Genomic DNA, 21,489 nt, shown 5'->3' with positions numbered 1-21,489 from the left:
CCTATCAATTCTTAGTCCTGAGTATCTTAGAAGCTCCAGAGCCTCAGATGACGTCTGGATGTGAAACTCATAAAATAAAGAATAACATTTAAGTGCATAGCTATTACAGACTCATTTGTTATTCATTTTAATTCCAGTGACTATAATGAATATACTTTGCATTCAAACAGATGCCCCAAGTGCTTCTGAGGAAGTTCCAGTATAATTCAGCCTTAGTTACAGAATGATAAGTGGGTGTTTAAAATCAGACATTACCATGAAAGAGGAAGAAAACAATTATAGCAAGCGTTAGTTCCTTAAAACAACAAATTTAAGATTTTTATTAAATTCTCTTCTTACTTATCCTGACTGATACAGAACCCAGTGCACAGAGAGCTTTAGCCACTTCCGCACTTGTGTTCACTGTTCTACAATCGCTCACCTGGGCAGAAGAAAGGGGAACTGTGGGGGTAAACTCTGTAGAGTAGGCAGAAATCCACTTTATGACATCTATGCATTGTTCCTTCAATTGCATTAAAAACAACTCCTTATTAGCGTGATTTAACTGAAAAAGCAGTCAGTTATGTATGCCCTTTTTATTTTAGCTGGCCAGAGAATTCCTATTCCTCTACTTCTCCCCAACGTAAACGACTAACAACTTAGATTTGAACAGGAGAGCCACACAGGTGATAGACAGTGTTTCCCGATGATGGTTCATAAAACTGGCTGGGAATGTTTGCTGAAAGCAGTCATTCCTGAATCCTGACCAAAGCCCATCAAAACCTGTGTGGAGGGTCCTGGCCTCAGTATTATAATAAGTAGCCAGAAAACGTAGATGCTTGTTTTTGCTTAGAAAGAAGTGTCTGTTGGTTCATAAGGGAATATTTGAAGCTATGCCCTTTTATTCAAATGAGCAAACATGATCAATAACAGATCCTGTTTGAATGAAAGAATGGTAGGGTATTTCAGCAGAAGAGGAGGCAGAAACAATGTAAGAGCCAGAGGGGATCAAGGACACCAGTACAAGGCCCCCAAACTCAAATGAACAAAGCTCACATGAATTCACAGAGTGAAACAGCAGGCGCAGGGCCTACATGGGTTTAACAGTCCGTCCTGCTCACATACTTTATGGCTTTTGGTTTAGTGTTTTTATGGGGCTCCTGAGTGTGTGAATGAGCAATTGTCTGATCCTTGTGCCTGCTCTTGGCTCTTTTCCTTCTCTTGCTTTGTCTTGTTCAACCTTGTTGTGACAGGTTTCGTTTTATCTTATTATATTTTATTTTGTTCAATATTTTTATTATCTCTCAGAAGCCTGTTCTTTCTAATAAGAGGCATAAAGGGAGTGGATCCTGATGGGAGAAGAGGTGGGGAGGAACTGGGAGGAGGAGAGGGAGGGGAAACTGTTATCAGGAATGAGAAAAGAAGATGTTTTTAATAAAAGTGGGAAATATGAGAGAATAATAGGGTGTTTAAAAAATGTCTGGTGTAGATGAAAATAATTTTCAAATAATGTTTTAGGTAAAATGACAACCTATAAATGTCTTAAAATACAATATTGGATTCTCTGAAAACATAAGTAAAATACTGTATTTATTGTGAAAGTTAGAAATTTACTCTTGAATTCCATCAAGTAGTTTTCCTGAAAAGGTCATGCGGAGTTCAAAGGGAAAAGTGTCTGCTTTATTTTAGAAAATGTAACTACACTCGGGAGGCAGAGGCAGCACTCAGGAGGCAGAGGCAGGTGGATCTCTGGGAGTTCGAGGCCAGCCTGGTTTTGGGACTGGCATCAAAGCTACAGAGAAACCCTGTCTTGAACCCCCCCCCCCAAAGAAAGAAAGAAAGAAAGAAAGAAAGAAAGAAAGAAAGAAAGAAAGAAAGAAAGAAAACGTAACTAACATCCTGTAAAAACACATTTATTGTCGAAGTTTTGTCCATGGCTGTGATAAGATCTCTCGACAAAATGCAATGTGATTAAGAAAAGATTTATTTGGCTCACAGTTCAAGGTTACAGGCCATCATTTCAGGGAAGGTAAGTAAGGAGCTTGAAGCAACTAGTTACATCCATCTACCATCAAGAGTTAGGAGCGATGAATTAACCCATACATGCTAGTGGTTAGCTCTCTACTCTTATACAGTTTAAGATCTCCTACCTAGGGAATGCTGCTACCATAGTGGGGGGCTCTTATTTTAAATAAGCAAACATTCAGTATTAACTCCCACAGAATAACCTGGTCTATATAACCTCTCATTTGTATTCTCTTCTGCAGTGAGTCTAGATTATTTCAAGATGACAGTTAAAATCTTAACATCTCTCTTATTTTTCCTAAGCTATGTATATCATATGCTACATAAAGGAGAATAATGGGTGTGTGACATTCCTTGTGGCTAAGAGAAAATCATCAGTGGGGGAAAGAGGGAAGACTACCTATTAGACCAAGAGGAATAAAGGTTAGTTGCCTTAAAAAGCCTTAGATCAGTTCTCTGGTACCTAAACTGTAAATCATTAGCATACATATTTGACGGTTCTAATGTGTTTTTAAAAATGTTATTATGCTTTAACTACTAGAAGAATTTGATAAAGAAAATTTGACTGTACCAATGAAAATACCAAGGTTTCTATCTGATGAGCAATTTGTCCCACTTGTCTCCCATTCCAGGACTGGATACTAATTAACTGAAATCTGTGAACAGAGACTCTGTGAGGAGCACTCACTCATGAAACAGAAAAGCAAGCTGATGAGATTCATTAACAACTCTTTCTGGCCTTGGTTTTTCCACAGTTGTTAGCTAACGCTCACTACCAATGGAAGCAGTATCCAGTAAAATTTTCTGTGAGCACTGAAGGGCAACAGAAACACCAGTTGGGCTGTGTATAACTCTCAAATTCTCAGAGTTGGTCTCCAGCCCATTCAGATTTGACATCACCTGAGAACTCACCATCTACCTACTAGAACTATCTAGCAAAGTGCCATAGGCAGGCAGGAAGTTGAGCAGTGGAAATATATTCCCTTGTTGTTCAGAAGGAAGAAAGCCTAAGTTCAAGGAACTGGTAGACTTAGTTTGGCATCCCAGGGTACCCTTGCCATGTCCATACATGGTAGTGAGAGAGAGGAGAGATAAGAGAGGGAGACAAAAAACACAGAGACAGACAGACAAACAGGGAGAGAAAGTGTAAGGGAAAGGGAAAGGGGCAGAAGGAAAGAGAGGTGGAGGACAGGGGAAGAGAAAGAGAGAGAGAGAGAGAGAGAGAGAGAGAGAGAGAGAGAGAGAGAGAGAGAGAGAGGAGAGATATTTTTAATCTTCCTTAAGGCTGGCAGTCCTGTTGGGATTAGGACATCTGCATTCTGACTACATTTAACATTACTGTATACTAAAGGTCCTGTCTCCAAGTACAGCCACGTAAGGAACCAGGGCTTCCACATATGTATCATGGAGAAACACAGTTCATTTAATGACACTCAAAACAAATGTGTACTCTCAACTTCATTTTAGATCCATCATATCAAAAATATAGAGTCGAGCCCACCGGTTCTGAATTCCTAACTTCTGTGTGTTGTTCTCAAGCACACTTAGGCTCAGAAACACATAGACTCAGAAGGATAGGTTAGGGACTCAGTACACAGCAGATTTACTTGCATCCAGGCCCATGTCCATACTCACTTCCCAACCCAGGGCTTCTAACCAACACCAGAAGGGCCATTCGTATGACTTCCACTGTCATTCATTCCCCAACACCAACCTGGGAACTTCTTTCTGCTCTTTCAATGATGTTACTTCAACAGGCCAACCATTTCTGCCAAACAATACAAGCCCCAATTTTCTAAACCTATCACTTTATTATTTTCAGATTTTACTCTTGTAGAGTCCATGGTTTACACTGTAAGCATACTAATAGCACAAGGCTTTGCACAGGATGAACACACAAACACCCCAAATCATCTATTTATTTTGTTTCTAACTCTTTTCTAGATGCATCTCCCAAAGTATGCTGGAGTGCTAGATCTAAACCAGTGTTGATTTAGGGCATCACATATCCATCTAGTCTTGGATACAATGCAATGTTATAATGCTGCTTATTAATTGAAAACATACCATTCATGTCTTTAAGTTCATAGACCCCAAGCAGACATTCTTATCCTAACTGGAGAGAAAAAGAACATGGGAAACTGAGGCTGGAATATAAGACTACCATAGTGGAACATGGTCACTACAGTCTGTGAGAGTTATATTACATCCTTGAAAATAGTTCTTGCCACAAAAAGGTAAAGTATTCATATGCAAATTAGCTTGATTTAGCCATTCCGCAATCATATTTCAAAACACGTTGCACATGACAAATAGATAACGGTTTTACTCACTGTATAAGACAAGCGAGTTCAAATTCAATGACTATCCCAACGACACCTTTGGAAAACCTCAAGGCTGCAAACCTGAAACCACTGTTCCCTCCACTCAATGCTCTAGCTCATTTTTGCTGTTGGGTGATGGACCAAAAAATCTCTGCCCACATCTTAAATTTAGTGTCATGCTCACATGCTAACACACAAAGCTTTCTTGCAGAGATGGTGTTTTCAGTATCACTTTGGGGGCTTCTTTATTCGAATTCCCCATCTTGTACAAACACATGCATGCACTCCTTCATACACACATACACTATATATTGCTAAAATAGACTGTCATGATAAGAAACTTGAGGGTGAGTTTCTTAAAGCAGATACTGTTAAATGACAGCAAAGAGCCCTAAATTCTCTCACTGCTTTATACCAGATTTCCTGGCAGCCTTCAGAAGGCTTTCATCTTTACATTAAAGACACCAGAGGACCTCAGAGCATCACTTGAAAGCTCACAAGGAGCTCCGACAAACTTTTGCCCAAGGCAATTGCTTGATAAATGAACATTAACAGCACACCTTCGATATGTGCATAAAGCTAAAAAAATCCATAAACATAAAATAATGGAATTGCCTTTTAAAAACCATGCATTCTGAGCTTCCTTGTCCAGAAAACAATCACAATGATTACATTGTACTTATTTACAGCGATCTGCACATTGAAGACGGACTGGGCGATAAGATAATAAGCCACACCTGTTGGATTGTTTAGGCAACTGCAAACACCAGCTGAGAGAGTAATTAAAAGTAATGTTGCATCGCAGCCTACCTGGGGTGTTCAACAACCTGGACATCCTGCAGAAGTAGGAGACATACTGTTCACAGTATTCAGCGCTGCTGGTGATGGCACTGATCTGGTCCATGGAGGCACTGTAGATGAGCTGTGTCACCGAATACTTTTCTGGGCTGTAGCCTACCACTGTCGTCTGCATCTGTAAGTCGTGAGACACTATGGTCCACACCTTGTCCTCTGTGGGCAGAGAAATAATTAAGACAGCGGCTCATTAGAACCCCGGCACTTCAAATAGCTGCATTTAGCTGCCATTTTCATTAAATTGGTATAAACCTGAGTTAGAGAGAGAAGTCCTGACGTTATTTTAGTGTGTGTGTGTGTGTATGTGTGTGTTGTATGCACCTTTATGTATGTGTGTTCATGCCTGCAAGTGCAGAAGAGAAGCATGCTAAGTGTGTTTTCTCAATCATTTCCTAATACATTTTTTTTAAATGCATTTGTAGTATAGACACATTTATACAATAGAGATGTGGCTACTTTTGTTTCTTCTCTTTTATCACTTAATTGCAGTGAACTCACAAATAAAAAATGTCACTCTGGTAGATTAAGAAAGTCATTCAAACCCTTGCCCCTTCCTGAACTCTGTGCATCTGAATAGACATCTATTTAGAATCGCCTCTCTGAAGCAGGGGAACTTTGCTTAGTGTTTTATACTTTCATTTTAAATGGCATTTTTATCAAAAAATGGGGGAAAATCTACAGCTGAATTGATGCTAGAAAAGCAATCAGCTTTGTGTCCTTTGTCTGCATTTTGTCCTTCCTCGTCACCTCGTTACTTTTCCTAGACAATTTTTCTAAGTATTATACTATTCCCACACTTATAACTGTTTATATACGTACATGGACACACTACAGTTCAGAATCCACACGCATGAGAACAAGAGTATTTTTTTTCTTTTTCTTCTTGAGTTTCTGTGACCCTGCTTAATATCATACACTCCAAGTTCACCCATTTCCCTGAAAACTTCTTTTCATTTACAGCTATTCCACTTTACATATATATATTTACATTACCTCTCCTTACTTTGAGATGGGGTCTTGCAGTAGGAGCTGCGGTGGGCTGAGTTCTGCCCAGCTCTACACAGCTAGTTTTACCGGAAATAATTACACAGAAACTGTATTCTTTTAAACACTGCTTGGCCCGTTAGTTTTAACCTCTTATTGGCTAGCTCTTACATATTGATCTAACCCATTTCTAATATTCTGTGTAGCACCACGAGCTGGCTTACCAGGAAAGATCTTACCTGAGTCTATCTGGAGTGGGAGAATCATGGCGACTGACTGACTCAGCTTCTTTCTTCCAGCATTCTGTTCTGTCTACTCCGCCTACCTAATTTTCTGTCCTATCAGGGCCAAGTAGTTTTCTTTATTAATTAACCAATGAAAGCAACAGATAAATACAAGACCCACCTCCATCAGGGTCTATTACCGAACAGGAAGCTGACAGTTTTGACAGGGTTGACCAGCTAGCACACTCCAGGGATCTGCCCATTTGTATGCCCTATGCCCAGTCTTTGGACTTGCTAGGACATATAGCCATTCCTATCTTTTATATGGGTACTGGAGCTTTGAACTCAGGCCCTCTTCCTTTCATTACAATTTCTCTCAGCTGAAGAGCTATTTTCCTTGTGCTATCTCTTCTTGTCTTAGTTCTATGTTCTGCTTATAAGAACAAAAAATAATATTTTACTAAAATAATGAAAGACTTTTCACTAACAGAAAGAAGTACTGTTCCTGGTTGTGATTTTGACATCAGCCAGCAGTTCCAGTGTGAATCTCATTGTAATTACTATTCCATCCTGATTTTGGAATCTATCTCTTGCCTTTTGGTAACTCAATTGTCTCTCTTTCTGACACGACCTCTGCCCCGTCAAATCACAGCCCTTCTTGAAAGCTGTTTGCTCTTTCCAGAATGTGCATTTTCCTTGTCTTGTGAGCAAATGCTTTTTCACACTGGCCTTTCTGGCAAATGAGACCCTCCCTTTTCTGATTCTGTACAGTGTGGAGTGAGGTGAGAGAATAATTACCATTGTGTTTGAGAACCCGAGAGTCTCAAGGAAGGAAAAGTAGAATCGATTATAAGCTTTATAAAATTAAATTAACTCAAACTCCTTCACCACTTGAATTTTAATTGAAAATATCAGTATGAGCCTAAGACAATATCTTTGTTTTGAAATGTTGACCTATGCTTGAACTTAGTACAACAACAAAAAATCTCCAGAACAAGATGCTAGGCCTAATACCAAGTGCCAACCGTAAATACTATTTGCCATTAAGAGAAGAAATTAGGATCCTTAAAGAAATGACTGCTTCCTGGACTAGAAATAAACATGTTGAAAGGAGAGCCAGGGGCAACCCATCATTCCAGAAAGGAATATGTCAATGGACCCTGAGGCAGTTCAAAAATGATCCTGTAAGAAAGTAGGCATGGTGTACGTGCCTGTAACGCTAGAGCTGTGGGGAGCAGAGAAATATTACTGTGACTTGCTGCTATCAGCCAAGTTTCAGGTTCAGAGAGAGATCCTGTCTCAAGACATGTCAGGACAGTCTATATATATATAGAGAGAGAGAGAGAGAGTCTGTAATTAAAGCTGGCATTAGACATATTTGAGAAATTATTTATCCATACTATGAAAATAAAATTTAACCCATATCGTTAACATTACATAAAAACCTATTTCAGTTGGATTAACTTCTTAAAAGAAATGCAGACATTCAGATAAACTTAAGGAGACTTAAAAGAATATTTATATTATTTTTAAGCAGGGCAAAAACTGAGGGCATTATCATGGCAGAACACATACATGTGAGTTTGTTAAACCTAAACTATCTTCTTTTCGAAATATGAGATCATGTGAAAAGTTAAGCCATGGATTATAGGAGATATTTATAAAACATAGATCTAACAAAGATCAGTATCTAGCTGTACTAGTCTTTGTCTTTGGGGCCTCCAATCAACTCCCAAATCATGACAGGGACTTATTAGTTCTGAATGCTAGGCCTAACTTATGCTTGTTTCTGGCTAGATCTTTTAACCAAACCTATTTCTCCCTATCTATATTTTGCCGCAGGGCTTATTACCTTTCTTACTTCTGTATATCTTACTTTCACCTCTCTGTCATCCATCTTTTTTTTTTTTTTGCCTTCAGACATTTCCCTCGATTTTTCCTTTTTCTTTCATTCTTCTTCCTTCTCTGGAGTCTAGATTTCTCTTCCTTTTTATTCCTCCTGTCTGCCAGTCCCTCCTAATCTTTCTCCTGCCTAGCTGTTGGCTGTTCTGCTCTTATTAGACCATTCAGGTGCCTTAGGCAGGCAAGATGAAACAAATGCAATACATCTTTTTATGATTAAACAAATGCAGCATAAACAAAATTAACACACCTTTACATAGTTAAAGTAGTATTCTGCAGCATAAATAGATATAACACATCTTTGCCTAGTTAAAGTAATAATCTACGAGAGCTAGCTACATTAAGATCATATGTAAATTATGACAGACACAGAATTCAAAAGAAATAACAGGAATATAAAATTTTTAAGTGGGTCACATGACTAGGACACTAACACACAGGGAAATGCACATAAAAACAATTTTAAAAAAGAAAAAGAAAGCTCAATTGAAAAAATCTGGGAAATACAAATTTAAACTATAGTGATTTTATTTTGTGTTTATCTGACTGGCAAGGCAAAAATGTTTGTTCTTCAGTCTGAATGGCTACCAATATCAATTAAACAAATGACAACACATGCTGGCAAGGGTTCTGGGAAAGACTAACACTTACTGCTGATGGTGGGAGTGTAAATTGGTTTAGATATTGTGGAAATCAGTGTGGATGTTCTTTAAATAGCTGAAAATAGATCTGTAATAAGACCCAGTTATATCACTTTGGGTCATATACCCAAAGGGCTTTCATGCTATTGCAGAGACACTTGCTCATCCGTCTTTCCTGATGCTCTATTCATAACAGCCAGAAACTGGAAACATCAAAGATGACCATTAGGTGACAACTGGACAGTTAGAATATTTACATATTAGAATATTATTCAGCTATAAAGAAAAAATGAACTAATGAAATTTGCAGATAAATGACTAGAGCTAAAAACAATTGTCCTGAATGAGATAACCCAGATCCAGAAAGATAAATTTTGTTTTCTCTTATGTGTGGATGCTTGCTATACTTTAGATATGTATATTTCATTTAGAATAACCACAGTCATTAGGTAACTAGTAAAGGATCTTGGATGAGGGGATCTTCCAAGAAAAGGGGTACAGAATAGAGTGTTATAAAGAGATAAAAGGAAAAACAAGAATAGGTGGATTAAATAAGGAGGGTGGGGGCAGGCTAAAGTAGTGAATATGTGGAGGAATAGCTAATCCTAAATGTCTTTTGAAAAGTCATATGAAATTCTATTACTATAGAATATTCCTATATACATATATATTTACATAAAAATATAATCGCATATGTAAGAATATATGCATTATTATGTAATAATATATAAATTATATTATTATTACATATGTATTATATGTAATAATGTGTATATAATTTAAATGGAATCACCATAAAATGAGGGTGTTAATGCCCAATTAGACATCTTTATGCCATTAAACAAAATTTCCAGGAATGGATTACATCTTGTTGAGTTGTTGGCCAAAGGGGTCCCATAGTTCCTCTATAAACATCAAGGACTATCATCAATGCTAATAATTACCACCCACAACCTGATAGTAAGGCCCCATTGCGGAAGACATTGTACCTTATAGCATAGAATATGGTGAAATTAAGCTGATTCCCAAGTAGAAGCTTCAGCCATACTGATTAGTGTATAGTAGTGGTAGGATCTACTATATATGCTGCGAGGGTAGAATGTAATCATCAATCTCATGAAACCTTTGAGCTATAATGATGACCTGACTGCCTGATAAACCCATTGGTACTACAGTGTTACAATTTTAAGGTAGTAGTCAACCACTTTTTAATTGAATTTAAGGCTTATTACATGATATGGAACCCATACCTGAAAGTGTTAATGAGACCAATAACCAGAGACTAGATAGGTCATGGGCCCTAAAGAAATGACCTATGGAAAAACCTACTATCTGTCTATTAAATGATCATAACAATACCATAAATCCTAATGATATTACTGCTATACCCACAGATCTGTACACTTCTCTACCCTCACCAGAGAAGCTTTTTTTTTTCAGTAGATGGGAATTAACAGAGACCCACAAATGGACAATGTGCAGAGCGAGAGACTTTTGAACCCTTAGTCCTAAATGGGGTGACTTTATAAACTTCTCTCATCAATGCTCAGCTATCTACATGGAAGTGTGGATAAAAAATAGAAATATGTAAGTTGTAAGAACTGGAGATTGTGAACCACTTTAAGAAAGACATTTGTAAGCCCAACAGGAAAGATGCCTACAGGAACTCACAGATACAGTGACAGTGCACACAAGACCTAAACAAGCTCCACCTAGACCAAATCTTAGCAAAGAAGTGGGAAGTGGGGAAGTGCACACAAAGCCTCCAAGAACTATTTGCACGTGATAGTTGCTGAGAGAGGAAAAAATCTGGGTTTCTGTTTAGTTTAGTTTTATTTTTTTCCAATGGAGTGACACTGGATAAATCAACCATGCTCCAGGGAAGGCTCTGTACTCAGTAGTTAGTTGGTCAAAATAAATTGGACTCAGTAATTTTTAATTTTTCCTTTGTTTTGTTATTTCAAGAGAGAGAGAGATATGATGATGATGATGATGATAATGATGATGATGAGGATGATGATGATGAGTGGGTGAAAGAGGAAGATATGGCAGATCTGGGGTACAGAAACACGTTTTATTTTCAAGCACTAGGGATAAACCCTGGTGCCACTGCCAGTGGCCCTACACACTGCCCCAAGCATTCAGAGGGCCTAGTTTGGTCCTATTCAGGCTGCCCCCGCTGTCAGTCTGGAGCTTCTAATAGCTCAGGTAAGCTGTTTCAGTGAGCATCCCCAACATAGTCTTGACCACTTTGCTCATATTATTGCTCCTCCATCTTTTTAACTGTACTTCAGAAGCTCAGCCCAGTACTTTGCTGTCAATCTGCTTCCATCGGACTCTGGATTAAGGTTCTATGATGACTATTAAGGTAGTCATCAATCTGATTACAGGGGAAGGCCAGTTTAGGCACCCTCTATGAGAGGGTGAGCAATAAAAGAGACAGTTTAGCTAGGGCTTAGGGTCTTAGCTGGGGTCATCCTTGTGGATTCCTGGGTGTTTTCCTAGTGACAGGTCTCTTGCTAGCCCAATAATGGCTACCTCAATCAAGCTGTCTCTTTTATTGCTCACCCTCTCTGTTCTCCCCCGCATCCTGACCATATGACTCTCTCACGTTCTCCTTCCCTCTTCCCTTCTTTCTTCCTCCTGACCTTCTGCCCTCACTTCTCCCTCAACCCGCATGCACCCAATTTTCTTACGTGATCTTGTCTATTTCCCCAGGAGGATCCATGTGTATTTCTCTTAGGGTTTTCCTTGTTAACTAGCCTTTCTAGGGTTGTGGACTATGGGCTGGTTATCCTTTGCTTTACATCTAATATCCACTTATGCGTGAGTACATACCATGTTTGTCTTTCTGGGTCTGGGTTACCTCACTCAGGATGGCTTTTTCTACTTCCATCCATTTGCCTGCAAATTTCAAGATGCCATTGTTTTTTTACTGCTGAGTAGTGCTCCATTTTGTAAATGTACCACATTTTCTTTTACCATTCTTTGGTTGAAGGGCATCTAGGTCCAGGTTTTGGCTATTACAAATAATGTTGCTCTAAAAATAGTTGAGCAAATATCTTTGTAGTATGACTGAACATCCTTTGGGTATATGCCCAAGAGAGTCCATTCTCTTTGGAGGGATACATTGCTCAGCCTGGATATAGTGGGGAGGGCCTCGGTCCTGCCTCAAAGCTACTTGTTACACTTTGTTGACTCCCCATGGGAAGTGCTACTCTCTTTGAGCAGTGGATGGTGAGTGGAGGGGGAGGAGAAGGAGAAGGGGAGGGAGTGGGAACTGGGACTGCTATGTAAAATGAACATTTTTTTAAAAAAATTAATTTTAAAAAGCATTTTTCAAGTTCATAATAACTCTTTTTTGTAAAAAGAAAGAAAAGGCCTCTATTAGACTGGTCTGTAAGCAAGTCTGTGTGGGACATTTCTCAATTAATGATTGGTATGGGAAAGTTTAGATTACTGTAGGTCATATGATGCCTGGGCAGGTGGTCTTAGATTACATTAGAAAGCAGGTTGAGCAAGCCATTGGGAGCCAGTAAGAGGAATCCATCTAGAGCCTCTGTTTCTGTCCTTCCTCCAGGTTCCTGATTGGAGTTAGTGCCTCGGCTTCCATCAGTGAACTGTCACCTGGGATATGTTAGTCAAATAAGCCTTTCCTCCTCACTGACTCTCAATCAATAATGTGGTAGTATCCTGTATTCCTGATGAAATGTACCAAATTAGTGCAAGTCCTTTAAAACAATTTGTCAATAACTAAAAATTTTGAATATGCACACATCTTATAGTAATAATTATTTCTAATTATGGATCCTAGAAACACTTTCAAACATTTATATAAGAAAATGTATTGTAATCATTCTTTGCTATAGTAAATTTTAAAAAAGAAAGCCTAAAAGTCTATTTAAAAAGAATAAAAAATAAATTAATTAGGAGTATACAATCAAATAATACAATGTATTTTAAAAATAGATCACATATAAGGGTTTTTATTGATGCAGGCTAACATTGAAACCAAAAGATTGAAGGTTAAAATACAAATAAAAATATTTACATAATTGTGCTACATAAATCTGCATATTTAAAGTATGGTGACATTGTTACAAAGTTTAAGAACACGAACCATCAGTAAAGATATCTAAGAATTTAAAAAAGAGATCAGGGTGATAAATTTTAATTTTATATTCTTCATTATATTTCCTACTTTTGGCTTTAACTTTGTTCCAGGGAATGTGAGGCTCTCTGATTGGAGGGCACCAGGTATATATGTGTCACACACAAGCATGCAGGCAGGATATCCATTCTCAGAAATTAAAAATAAGTCATTAAAATAAAAAAGGAAAAATATCAAAAAATGGTGTGCCTGGTTTTTGGTAAATATTATATAAATGTTCATGTACACAAAACTGATTAACAAACATTGGTCACAACAAACCTATGTATAGTTTATTTAAAAATTAACAAATTTCTCAGTTGCCACTTCTAGTTATTTAAAGAATTCCCATTTATAAGACTTTATTACAAACCATTAAGATAGAAAGTTTCTACACAGTGTTTAATAGCAGGGTCTTAGTCATTTATAATTGGATTCATTTTAGAACATCACCAACCTTCCAGGCAGGAAAGTTCATCATAAAATAACTCACAGGTAATTCTGTTTAGAAGGTTTTTCAATATTTATGGCCCTGCAGTTGTAAATCACGGTAGGCTTGCTGTCACTGTTTTTATTCTCCTCCCCAAATGTGCATTATGTGAGCCCCACATGAGTCCCTGCAGGCTGATGCATTGAGAGTCTATTCTATAGCTGACACTGGCTGTTTGGACAGGTCATAACCCAGCCATGAGCATCACTCAGGTGGGGTGAGCAGTTATAATCACGTGTTGAGAAACAAGGTATGTAAAGCAGATGGGACTCTGTGGGAGACAGCGAGGAAATGAGCTCCTAGGGCAGATGATGTTTCTGCAGGTGGTGGGAAATGGTGATGAGTTTTCACCTCACAATTCCAGGCCAAAGACGGATGATGCATCAGTTGCTGAGAACAAATATAAATAAGTAACCGTAGCTCATTTTCACCTATCTGAAAAACAATTTGGAATCCAGGTCTTTTTTTCCTCCTTCAATACTATTAGCTATTTGTTAATTTTTTTTGTTCCACTGGGGAGGTTCTGAAGTTCTTTGCCACTACAGCTAGAGGTGGTGATTGCACTTACATCAACACAAGCCAGTCTTCCTTTTCTTTTTTCTCCATTGCTACAGATGCCTTTTGTGACTATTTATCAGTCAACAGCTCATGTACAGTTTGTGTGGTGGTACAGGCCTGTAATCCCAATCCTTGAGAGATTGAGGCAGGTGGAGCCTGAGCTCAAGGTTGCCTGAACTATGTAGTCCAACCCTGTTTCAAACCAATTAAAAGAGAGTTCAATGGCACCTATGTGCCATGTAATATCCTTTGATGCCAGTGGATTAGGAGAGTAACAAGATCTTTGTCTGACTTCAAACTTGGAGAGAAAGGGATTATCACCTTGAATCCTGGGTTAATGGTTCCCAAGGATCCTTAAATATTTCACTCATCATCTACTAAGATTTTAAGACAAACTTGTATGCATATTACTAAAAAGAATGAATATTCCATTATTCCAAATATCAACTCCACCACATTAAACCCTAGATGCATTACAAAGATGCTAAGCTTTCAAGGTTGAGAACACCTGTCTTGTTTTCATCTCTGCCCAGGAGATCTTCGTTCCCAGGTGGTCCCAAGGCTTCCTTCCCCACCTCAAGCCCAGTCCAAGCTTCTACTTTCAACAATGCCCATATATCCCATCCATCTGACACACTGAAACTGCCTTTCCCTTTACCATAGCACATTTAGCATAACCGGGCTATGCTAAATGAATCACCACATTCTAGCATGGTATATCTCTGCTTTTGAGATTTCTAGGTGTTTATATCCCAGAACAACAATTAGAAGGGGATGCACTGATGGAGAAGAGAGCAGAGGCAGTTTGTCAAGAAGGAGAGAACTCCCAAAGGAGGTAGAGCAGAGTTGAAGAAAAGACAAGAAGCCCAGTAGTTCTGAAATTCTCAGAAAGAAGCCACAGTCACATTGGACATTTCAAGAGGCTGACTGACTAGAATTTCAGTGATTGTGGAGAGCAGACCAGAGTCATCTTGGGCTCCTAGTCTTCTAAATAGCCCTGCATTGCCTGCCTCTTCATTTGATTTAAAATCCTTGTGACTTTATATAAATCCTTTTTGAATGTATAAACAGGTCTCTAACTTCCACCAAGGTAAATGCTTAGACTGTTGATCAGACAGCACCGGTAGCCCACAGCAGAGAGGCTCCCCACCTTTTGCAGTCCATCTTCCTGGTACTTCCTCCAATGTCCTTAAAAGGCATCTTGATTTATGATATGCTTTTTTTTACTGTCACCATATCAAGCTTCATGAAACTATTACATTACTAGAATGCAGTGTTTAGACTAGTCTGAGTCTGGGTAGCTGGGTCATGGTCTCTCACATTTGGTTTGAGAATAAATAAACTCATATTTTCTTTGAGGTAGAAGCTATTTTCTTCCAGGCCCCATTTTTCCCTTCCAAATACCCATGCCACCCTTCTAACTTTTTTTTTTCTAACTCAAAGTCTAGTTAGAACTGATGGGTAGACAAAGAATGGGAATTTTCAAGATTTAGGCCATTCTTATAGCATGTACTTTTTCCTATACATGCCATATTACAGGCCAGCCCGTGTGTGTTTGTGTGTGTGAGTGTGTGTGTTTGTGTGTGTGTGTGTTGGGGGTGTATTCTAGTTTGTGTTCCGCACTGTCGTCTTTCACATGCCAATCCTAATATCTTTGTTCTTTATAAGAATCTCCCCCTTATTCTCCTGCTTTCCTTTGTTGTCTCAAATTTTATGCATTTGAACATTTCTGCTTGGTTTGATCTAGCAGAACAGAATCCTAAGGTGGTCCTTCCTTTCATGCTGTCACCCCTGCACACAGGAAGCTGTAGCCCATAGCCAAAGCCTTACAGTATTCTGGATTTAAGTGTCTTTCCCGTGAGAGGCTGAAGCCTCCTCCTTCCTCCACTAGACTCGGTTAAAAATTTCTTGCTGCGACAGATGACATTTTTCACCTTGGAAGAAAATCCCCAAATAATCAACTCCTCTAAGTATCTAATTTTCCCCATTAAGTCAGTTTCTATTCACTGGAGCAGCCTCCATTGTGAGGAACATTAGCAAGACAGGCTGACAGATTACATTCCTTAGTGAGGATAATTAGCTAGAAATAACTTTTTAGGGAAAGAAAACCCTCCAGATAGCAGGGTGAACATATTCAAGGGACTCGAACTGGTGTTATCACCTTAATTATAACAGAAGTACAAATGTATTAGGTGATTTTTCTCCCTTTATCTTTCCTTTACTTCTTTCCCTCCTTCTTTTTCCCCAGCAAATCCTGTTCACCCACTAGAAAGATGCTCTTGCCTATCCTGGCATTTTTCTTAGTCTAAGTCCTTGGCTAGAAAATGCTTCCCGCCTCCCAATTCCTCAATGTCAGACCAATGGAAGATGTTTGGTCTGTCTCCAGCTTCCACAATAACCTGTTTACCAGATGTCTCCATTTATCATATTGTGTCGATAACATATTTCACACAGCTGCCTCTATGGATGGTCCCTGATGGCAACATTGGTGTCACTTTAATTGCTTAGTTCTTGCTACCTGGTATGAACACTTCATATTGGAACATGTTTTCAATAAGTGCTTGATAAATAAAAGGAGCGGTTTTGTAAACAACACAATTGAAGGTACCCTGCCTGGTCACCTGAAACCCGGGAGACACAAACAGAATTTAACATATGTGTAAGGCATCCCATCATTTTTCCTCAAGCCAACAAATCTCTGACCTGGAAATTGGAAAAGATATGTTGTTTTGGACCAATGTGTTGAAGAAAACAAACCAGCTCTTCATTTTTGTTTTGCCATTTCAGCATGCCTGTAACATTAATCAGATTTGTTATTTCAAAGTGGCAATCATTTCTGAAACATACAGGGTCACCCACCACTATTAGATAGGAAAGTAAACTTTTGGTCTTTTTTACTATATTTATTGTCAAAGAAAGTAGTTTTTCAAAAGTACTAGGAAAAAAACTGAACAAAACTTGGAAATAAGAAGAGCGGTGACTCTATCACTGGCCAACTGGTAAGGCTTGTCTTTATCTAGCAGATGTAGGGAGTTGTCAGAAGTCCTTGGTTAGGCTTGCTATTACTCATATGCAAGGGAATGACAGGTAGAGGACAGTCACCATTATTATATGGGAAAAAGGGAACAGAGAGTCTGGGGGGGTGGGAAGAAAGAAAGAAAAAGGAAGGAAGGGGGAGTGGAGAAGAAGGAAGGATCAATAAACCAAAAGATCATAGAAATAGAATATGATAAAAAGTAATTAGCTCTCAATTATCTAATTTAGACTAGAGGCAGAATGCATGATAGAAAACAATGAACTAGAGGTTAGAGGCTTTGGAGGTTACAGACACTGTACTGTGTGCATTTGGACAAGCCACTTAAAATAGAAAGGATTTAGTTTGCTCAAGTGAAAAATGTGTCTCGTTTGTGGATGTTAGCTTAGAATCTTTGAATATCTGTGATCCAAACTCAGAGAGGGCAGGAAATGACTAAGAGGCCATGGGGAGATGGCTTTCAGGGGAGAGGAGACAAGAGAGGGTTAATGTAGTTAGAGGCTAAACTGGAGTAGGAGAAGGGAAGGCAGAGTGGATTTGGTCTGGCAAGTCCAAGCCAGACAAAACTCCCAGCATGAAGCTAGAGGCTGGGCAGAAGACCTCACTCCAATGACAGTCTTTTACTTGTTGGGAGAGGGAGAGACAGTTTTCTCTGAGACTGTCTCTCAGAGAAACAATTCAAAGGAGACAAAGTTGACTGAGTAGAGAAGGGGAGTATATTTAAGGAGAGCAGAAAGAGGGAGGTGAATATGATTAGTACATGTATGAAACTTTCAAGGAACTAATAAAAATTTTAAAAATGTGGTATTAGATAAAATGTTCTCTAATGCCACTTTGGACTACAGAAGGTGAAGGTGTTCTTCATCCACTAAAGTTTGCTTACTGTTGAGAACAGACTGTGGACGGCCCTATGCTGCTATTTATTCTGTACAACAGTGGTTTTCAGGCTCTGCCTTGCCCTGAGAAACTCCATCTTACAAGCAACTTTGACTCCTTTTGAGGAAGGAGGATGACTGTGCACCTGGGCGGCCATGTGAGTGGGTACCATCTATCTGGTACCACCCACACAGCACAGACTGAGAAATGATTTATTACTGGTAGTAGCAGTGTGTTGATTTATGACTTTCTTTCCTCTGTTCCTATAAAAAATTTCATGGAACTGTTACCATGTTTGAACATTGGAATTGGGGAAACCCTAAATCCTAAATCCATGTAGTTGGTCATAGTCATTTATATTTAGCTCCAGAATAAACTATCTCAAATCTCCTTTGAGAGGAGAGAATTTTTTTTGACAGTCACTATAAAACCTCAGGATGAAGGGATGTTTGCTTAGAGAACTATTCCAAGTTCTTGAGGGAGAGATGATGACATCAAAATGTTAAGAGTTTGCCATCAGTAATGGTTACACAATTGATCCTCAAATCTTGCTAATATCACAAAGCATACAATCAGATAGTGTGGGTCTCTCAGAGGAAGGCTGCTCCACCTTTGTTGACATATTATTATCCAAAAGAAATCTAACATAATAATGATCAAACGATCAAACTTTTGTTTTGCTGCACTTGGAAGAGCAATGAAAATAACTGCAGCAAACCTAATTCAGCAAGGATGTGGTGTCTTTCCTGAATAAAATATGAAGGATTGAGATGACAGAGCAGGGGGAGAGGAGACTGTATACATAAAGAAAATCAATGTGTACACTTTTGTTAAAAGCTAATCAAATAAATTATACATTAAAGCAATTAATAAATGACTGAGGAATGCAAATGAAAGATAGTCATTTAAGGATATTAAAATTGTTTTTATATATAAAATGTCATTGCAGGTATACCTTATATTATAAAATCACTATTAAGGAATACCTTATAAATAAAATATATACTCATGTCAGAAATTTTCAAATTATTCCTGAAATAAATGAGACAGAAGCAAATTGGAATGAATCTGGCTTTGACTAGAAACTACTGAAATTGGAATAACTGAGACCTAAGGCTTTGGGTCATGTTTTCTGATTTTGCTTATTTATAGTTGTTGACATGAAAATATCTATGTTTTCAAAAATAATCAGGAGAATTAGGTCTAGTAATTCATATCTGAGATCCCATTACTGTGGAGGAATGAGTTTAAGGCCAGCCTGGCTTATACAACAATGTCTTGCCTGAAGAAACATAATTAATAATAATAACAATGAGATTATTATAATACATTTCTATCTTTTATAAGGAATTTTAGCCCATTTTCCAATTACAAATTAATTACTCCCTTGTTCTTCATTCTTTTAACTGAAAATAATTAGATTAAAATAACCAATATGAAATGATAAAATACATTTTAGAGGCAGTGGACATTTCTTTTAGGGTTATATCAGCCAGTGAAAGAATGAGATAAAGAAAGGCAAGGAAACAAGAGGTCTGAGCCAGAGTGGCCAGGGGAAGGCAGACAGCCTGGCCAGAGAAAAGGAGAGTTTAGGCAAGAATCAGGCTTCTCCCGAAATCCTGGTCTCCCCTTGCAACAGCCCTCAAACTCTGAGGCCATGTTACAGCTTTAAGTAGGTGAGGAAATCATAGGAAATATATGGAAACCATGGCATTTATTGTCAGTGTTAATAAAAAAGTTTTATTGGAACTCAGCCATCCTGATTTGGGTGTGGACTATCTTTGACCATGGACTATTCATTACAACAGTGAGTGTTTGACCCATAGGGCTTATTTGTTTTTGTAGGGGTCTCCATAAGGAAAACTTGCTAATCCTGCAACAAAAAAAAAATGACTGATGATGATGATGATGATGATGATAGGAAATAAAGAAGTGAGACGCATTGCCCTTCTGGAAATATTATGCCTGCTAGAGTGAACTGAGAGATGACAGTGCGCTGGGAAGGACTGATTGAGCTATGAGACAGCTCAGTGGAGAATGACAGAGGAGGATTTAGTGCACCCACATCTAGGGCATGTTTCAATTTCCTGCATGAGGAAAGAATAATGAATAAAGTGTATAAGTATATGACACACATTTTCAGTTCTGTATGCAGGTAGATTTAAATTCTAAAATTTAGTTCTCCTATCTGTCATTGTGTTAAAGTTGTTCTCTGATACTGAAAACCCGGAAATGCTAGGAGGAAAGCATTGGATATGAGTGAATCCAAGGTTCCTGACACACAGTCCTGAATAAGGCCATCCCCACAGTTGTGCCCATATAGAACCTATGAATAAGACTTGGAAAAAGCTTTCTCAGTGATGCGATCAGGTGAAGATGGGGTCATATGTGGTTAAGAGTGAGCCATAGTCCAGTGACGAGTATTTTAAGGATTGATTGATTGGGTGGGGTTATGCGCACAGTGGAAGTCAGAGGACAACTTGAAGCATTCAGTTCTTTCCTTCCACCATGTTGGTCACAGGGATTGAGTTCAGGTTTTTAGGGTTGGCAGCAAGTGCCCACCCTTTAGTCCCATCAATAATCCGACTCTACTTGTAAGAAGCAGGAAGTTGGTACATAGGCAGGGATAGTCCTATAAGACAATCTAACAGAAATTACAAATACACAGTTATATGCTAAGAAAGAGCAAGGTATTGGCCACTAAATAGGGAAAAGTAGGGAATAGTCCTCTAATATGACCTGCAGATACAGCCTTGTTCAGAGTGCAGTAGGTGGGTGGGTAGGTGGGGGCACCTTGAGATTAGATTAGATTCTAGCTTAGATAACTGTTGAGCACAAATTTCCATTCTATTAGCTCACCAATCATGTGGTACCTATCAGTCAACTTTATACACTATGGGAACACTAAACTTCTACATTTTATGTAAAATTTGAAGTTTATGGAAGAATTCCTGTTGTATCGTCTCATACTGGGGAGTTGTTGATTTTAACCCACATAGTGATAAACATAAGGAAAAGCAACAGCCAAGTCCCTTTAAGGGCTTATCCTGGGCTGATTATCACCACATGAGACGTCTCAGAGGGGCTGGGAAATGTCTCAATGAGAAAAGAACTTGCTGCCCAAGCATGAGAACCTGATTTCAGATCCCAGCACCCATGTAAATGTAAGAAATGGAGGTGTGTAAACTTAACCTCAGTGCTGGCGGCAGGGCACAGGTAAGCAGTAGGGGACAGAGACAGCAGATCTCCAGCGCTTGCTGGCCAGCCAGCTGAGCTCAAACAGCAAGCTTCAATGAGAGTCTAGTTCCTGTCTTAAAAATTAGTGAGGAACAATAGAAGATTAGATTTCTGGATGGACTATCTCTGGCCTGACACATGCACACAAGGTAAAGGACACTCACAAATTCCCATGTGCTTTGTTATACACACAGACACACACGCACACGC

General features: G+C 38.7%; 1 protein-coding gene across 3 annotated transcripts in view; it reads right to left on the bottom strand.

The window, feature by feature from the left end:
* Positions 1-21,489, bottom strand: part of Cntnap2 (contactin associated protein 2) — a 2,084,252-nt gene that overhangs the window by 765,519 nt on the left and 1,297,244 nt on the right. For all 3 annotated transcript variants that reach the window (XR_012908553.1, XR_012908554.1, XM_075953824.1), the window contains exon 13: positions 5,139-5,339. Coding sequence is in view for 1 of the 3 variants with exons in the window: in XM_075953824.1 (XP_075809939.1) it covers positions 5,139-5,339 (201 nt within the window). In the remaining 2 variants the exon portion in view is untranslated. The remainder of the gene's footprint in view (positions 1-5,138; positions 5,340-21,489) is intronic.

The sequence above is a fragment of the Microtus pennsylvanicus genome, chromosome 19 (genome assembly GCF_037038515.1).
Source record: "Microtus pennsylvanicus isolate mMicPen1 chromosome 19, mMicPen1.hap1, whole genome shotgun sequence".
Lineage (NCBI taxonomy): Eukaryota > Metazoa > Chordata > Mammalia > Rodentia > Cricetidae > Microtus > Microtus pennsylvanicus.
The sequence above is the reverse complement of the archived record's forward strand: the minus strand, read 5'-3'. Positions and strand labels throughout refer to the sequence as shown.